Here is a 5,394-nt window from a genome sequence, read left to right on the forward strand (position 1 = left end):
CAGACAGGGGAACACCACAGCGGGATGGTGTTGCAAAATGGATAAACTAGATAATGCCAGAGAGAGCGATGTGCATGCTCTCGAGTGTTGGTTTGGAGAAGCGGTTTTGGGCTGAAGCAGTTAACACGGCTTGCTACTTGATAAATTTTGTTCCCCACATAGGCATCGAGTGCAGGATACCTTTTAAGGTATGGTCAGGTAGATCTGCTGAATATTCACTTTTAAGAGTGTTTATGGGCTACGGTAATGGAATCAAAGGATACATGGTGTGATCTCCATCAGAAAACCGAATGGTTCTAAGCAGGAATGCTGTCTTCGATGAAGCATCTATGGTTAGAAGCTCAGGGTCCAGTTCAGAAGCAGAAAAGGGTAGAACTGATAAACAGGTGAAGCTGCAAGATGATCATGAAGTGATCGATGTGCAGGCACACACAGAAAATCAAGAGGAGCGTGTAGAAGATGTTCAGTTGGAGTCTTCGAAGATTCAACCGCTTGATGCTACAGAGCGTATCATCGTGAAAGATCAACCAAGAAGGGTTGATGTCAGGCCACCAGAGAGATATCGCTTCGAGGATATGGTGGGTTATGCACTTCAGGTTGCAGAGGAAGTGGATGCCTCATCTACTTACATGGAAGCTGTTTCTAGTCTGGAGTCTGAGAAATGGCATGTTGCAACGAGAGACGTGGAGTCTCATCAGAAGAATCATACATGGGACCTGGTCAAATTACCATCAGAGAGAAGGGATGTTACATGCAAGTGGGTCTTCAAGATTAAGGATGGAGCATCACTGGTAGAAGGAGCTAAGTATAAAGCTCGGATTGTTGCAAGAAGTTCCAGTCAGAGAGATGAAGTAGATTACAATGAAATATTCTCATCGATGGTCAGACATACTTCCATCAGAGTGTTGCTAGCGCTGGTAGCACGTCAGGACTTGGAGCTTGAGCAATTTGATGTGAAGACAATGTATCTTTATGGAGAGCTAGAGGAGATATACATGACTCAGCCAGATGGTTGTCGAGTTCCTGAAAAGGATGACTATGTGTATACGCTTCCGAAGTCACTTTGTGGATTTAAGTAGTCTCAGAGGATGGTACAAGAGATTCGACAGCTATATAATCAAGTTGGGCTACATCAGAAGTCCTTATGATTGGTGTGTCTGCATGAGTAAGTTGAAGGATGCGACGTTCATCTGTTTGGTACTCTATGTGGATGACATGTTGTTACCTGAAGAGAAGTGTGACATCGAGAAGCTGGAGCTTCTGGTTTTGAAGTTGAGATGAAGGATTTGGGTGCAGCAATGAAGATTTTAGGGATGAAGATCTTCAAAGATAGGGAGAAGAAGTTGTTCTTGTCACAGAAGGCCTACATTAATGAGGTGTTGACAAGGTTCGTGATGTCTTCAGATGAACCTATCAGTATTCTGTGCACTGCAAATTTGCTTCTCACCATGTATATGTGTTAGCCCGTTGGGTCATCATGCCCGTCGGGGCATCTGGTCCGCAAGGACATCTGGCCCGTCGGGGGATCTGGTCCGCAAGGACATCTGGCCCGTTGGGGCATCTGGTCTGCAAAGACATTGGGTCCGCAAGGATATCTGGTCCGTTGGGACGTCTGGTCCGTTGGGACGTCTGGTCCGTTAGAACGTCTGGTCCGTTGGGGCGTCTAGTCCGTTGGGACATCTGGTCCATTGGGACATCTAGCCTGTTGGGGCGTCTGATCCGTTGGGACATTCGGTCCTTTGGGACATCTAGTCCGTTGGGATATCCGGCTGATGACGAACGTCTGGCTCTAGTAGAGCATCTGGCCATTAAAGGGCGTATGGTTCGTCATAGCAACACATCTGGTTTGAAGGGACATCTAAGGCAAAGAGAGCGATGGTACATTTGGCGTTGAAGAACGCATCTGGTACATTTGGCGTTAATGGTGCATCTGGCACTTGAAAGTGCATCTTGTACATCTGGTGCTGATGGCGCATCTGGTACATCTGCCGCAGAGAAACGCATCTGGTACATCTGGCACTTGAAGGTGCATCTGGTACATCTGTTATTGGGAGGATTCAAATCAAGGTGGATATTTGTTGATATGCCTTGAATCTGGATGTTACATCTAGGAGATGGATGTTACATCACGTACATCATACCGACTCGGTTGCATCAAGAGCGTTGCATCAAGTTATTATGGATGTTACATCTGATCGTGGACTTAGGCCCATGAGTCCGTATAGTCTAGGGTTTTAGATGCGAGATGCTACTATATATATCTTGTATTCGAAGTAACCCTAAACTTGCACTTTGTAAGCTCAATATCGCCTCCAATAATAAGATCTCTCTTTGCCCGTGGACGTAGCCACGTTAAATATATGTGTCGTAGTTACATCGCTTTTATTCATCTGTTTCCGCATCTGTTTCTTCTCACAATTGTTACAACACTCGCGTCCATCTAGACAGAAACAGGTGCCTCTATACAGCCTCCAACAATACCCGCTCGTTGTTGCTAGGGACGTACTGAAAACTTCTGATCCGTGCAACTGGTATTGCACTGGACCGGCATGTCCCATCTGATCCTTGGTAAGAGTAGGACTTCTCTGAGGCGATGCCTCGGTTTTGGATTATATTGTTAAAAGCATCCGACATTATCCCACCGTTACAGCCTTGGTCGTATACTCTCTATCGCAGTCTAGAAGCTGTTGTTCGGAAAAAGATACGATCCTCCCACTGGCGATTTTAGTCACACGTTCCACTCCTGCCACAGCCGAAAAACTCCCAGCAACATCCTGTACATGTATATAGATTTTCTGATCAATTGGATGCTCTCGTAGAAGCAACAACTAGGCCTGGGACGGATCCGGATATCCGGGAAATTTAGGGTATCCGGATCCGGATCTGTCGGATCCGTGGATTTAATATCCGGATCCGGATTCGTGGTTTCCGGATATCCGGATTTCGGATATCCGTCTCTATATTCTATTATCCGTGTATATCCGGATCCGGATCCGCAAAAATAATTAAAAATAATATTTTTTTTAAAAAAAATATTATTTTTAATTATTTTTGCGGATCCGGATCCGGTTTGGACGGATCCAAGATTTTACTATCCGGATTTGGATCCGGGTACCCCGGATATCCTATTTCCGAAGCGGATCCGGAGCGGATCTCGGATCGAATCCGGATCTCGGATAATAAGTCTCAGGCCTAGCAACAACCCTATTTACTTAGCCCTAAACTAACCCTATAATATATTTTGGGCTGCCCTTGCATTTCATTTGTTTAGATTATCTTTTTCTATTTTTTTTATATTTTAATATACTGTGAAACCTCTATAAATTAATAATGTTAGGACTACACCAAAATTATAATTTTTTATTAATTTATAGAGATATTAATCTATCGATATACTAATTGAACCAAAAACTCAATTTGAGACTATAAAATTATATTATTTTATAGAGATTTTTAGTGTATATTAATTTATAGAGTATTAATTTAAAAAGGTTATTGTAATATGTTCTCTAATATGTATAATTCTATAAAAACAAGCATCAGTGGCCTTGGTATTTGACAGGAGTGACAGCTTCTTCACTCCTCCAGTCCTTGCTCTCGCCTAATACTTAGTCCAGTGTGCGTTGCTATGAACTCCTCGTTGGTCGAATCCGCGAATTCATTGATACCAAGCTTGTAGCTTGTGTTCCCTTTCTTGTTGAAGTTCTCAATAAACTCGTTTTAAACACATGTATCTCATCTGTTTCTCGAGCTCATCACTGTAAACGCGAGAAAAGCGAGACATCTATTGCTCATGTTTATCAACCATCGACAGCTTGTGGGAGGTATTGTACGAGAAGTAGCTTGAGAGATTCTGAAACTCGTGAAAAGAATGGTCAAAACCATGAACATGACCATGATCGATGTCATTTTGCTTTTAGAGAATTGGGTAAATAGAGGAAAGAGTTTATTTTTTTGTTGTTGATTATGATTAGTTGTGTTGTAGTGTGGTGACGGGTGAGGAAGTAAGGATAGAAGGAGAAGTATTTATAGATCTAGGATGTAACAATGAGACCCAATCATGATTCATATGTAAGCAAATGCAAGTTGACAAATGACAATCCATTTGAGGTTATGTTAATACTTCCGTGATCTTTGGAAGAAAAAACTTCTCATTTGCGTGTATTAATATGTTTTTTCTTAAGAGCATCCGGTCGGGGTTCTAGTCAAAAGTTTCTATATACATATATATATATATTATTTAATTGTGAGTTTTTAAAAATTACTAAAAATCCAACGAAATTTTTTAAAGTTTCTTTGTATTGAATTTCTGTAAATTTTAGAAACCTGCAATTAAATACTAATATAAGTAAATAAATAAATAAATATATATATATATATATATATATATATATATATATATATTTTAGAATCTTATGACTAGAACCATTATTGAGAGTGCTCTTAGTTACGACTAGCATCATTAGTGGATATTATCATTAGTGGATAGTATTTTCCCAACAATCTTTGTCATTATTATATTAGTTATGTAGAATTATTTTATTTTGTTATTTAAATTTAATTTTAACACAAAATTGAAAATAATAAAATGACACATGACTCATAAGAGCATGATTGACCCATGTCTCTTAGCCAGGGTTGTTAACTCATGATTTGACTTTTTTTTTTTTACATTTTTCGGCTAAAAGACGATTTTTATATCTCTTATTTAAGAGTCGGTTCTTAGCTTTTCTTAGTTAAAATCTAAGAAAAACTAAGACTCGTCTCTTATCCGAAGCTAAAACCAGCTGCAATGCAGGATATTAGCTATTTCTTAGCGCTAATCCTTATGCATTAAGAATAAAATAATAATTAAACTTGACGTTACGCTAAGGTTGAATCCTTAATGAAGGATTTATTTGCGGTTGATCCTTGATGCGCTAGCAACGTCTGATTGGATCCGGAAAGGGATGTGTTTTGTGAGGGGGGAAAAAACTCGGTCATTTTCGCGACTCGAGCAGAAAAAAAAACCTTTTCACCTCTCCCGGCGAAACAAAAGGCGATTCTGCGATCCGCTTTGTTCAAGGTAAATCGGACCATTTTAGTTCTTTATTTTCGCATTTGGAGTTGATGCATGTTGATTCATCAGTTTTTATGGATTCGATTGTGGGGATCAAATAGAGTTTGGGTTTAAAATCGAATTGGAGATTAAAATCGAATTAGGGTTTTCGTCTGGTCTTACTATTTTCTTTTTTTCTATTCGCTTCTTTGTTTATGGATTCGATTGTGGGGATCAAATAGAGTTTGGGTTTAAAATCGAATTGGAGATTAAAATCGAATTAGGGTTTTCGTCTGGTCTTACTATTTTCTTCTTTTCTATTCGCTTCTTTGTTTATGGATTTGATTGTGGGTTTC

At 39.9% G+C, this 5,394-nt stretch overlaps 1 protein-coding gene across 1 annotated transcript in view; it reads right to left on the reverse strand.

The window, feature by feature from the left end:
* The window catches only part of LOC106329846 (senescence-specific cysteine protease SAG39), a 6,489-nt gene extending 2,580 nt beyond the window's left edge, over nucleotides 1-3,909 (reverse strand). The window contains 4 exon segments of the mRNA XM_013768464.1: nucleotides 2,467-2,658; nucleotides 2,661-2,762; nucleotides 2,764-2,774; nucleotides 3,834-3,909. Of these exon segments, the coding sequence (XP_013623918.1) occupies nucleotides 2,467-2,658; nucleotides 2,661-2,762; nucleotides 2,764-2,774; nucleotides 3,834-3,909 (381 nt within the window).
* Between the last annotated feature and the right edge of the window lie 1,485 nt (nucleotides 3,910-5,394).

This window comes from Brassica oleracea, chromosome C3 (assembly GCF_000695525.1).
Source record: "Brassica oleracea var. oleracea cultivar TO1000 chromosome C3, BOL, whole genome shotgun sequence".
Classification (NCBI taxonomy): Eukaryota; Viridiplantae; Streptophyta; class Magnoliopsida; order Brassicales; family Brassicaceae; genus Brassica; species Brassica oleracea.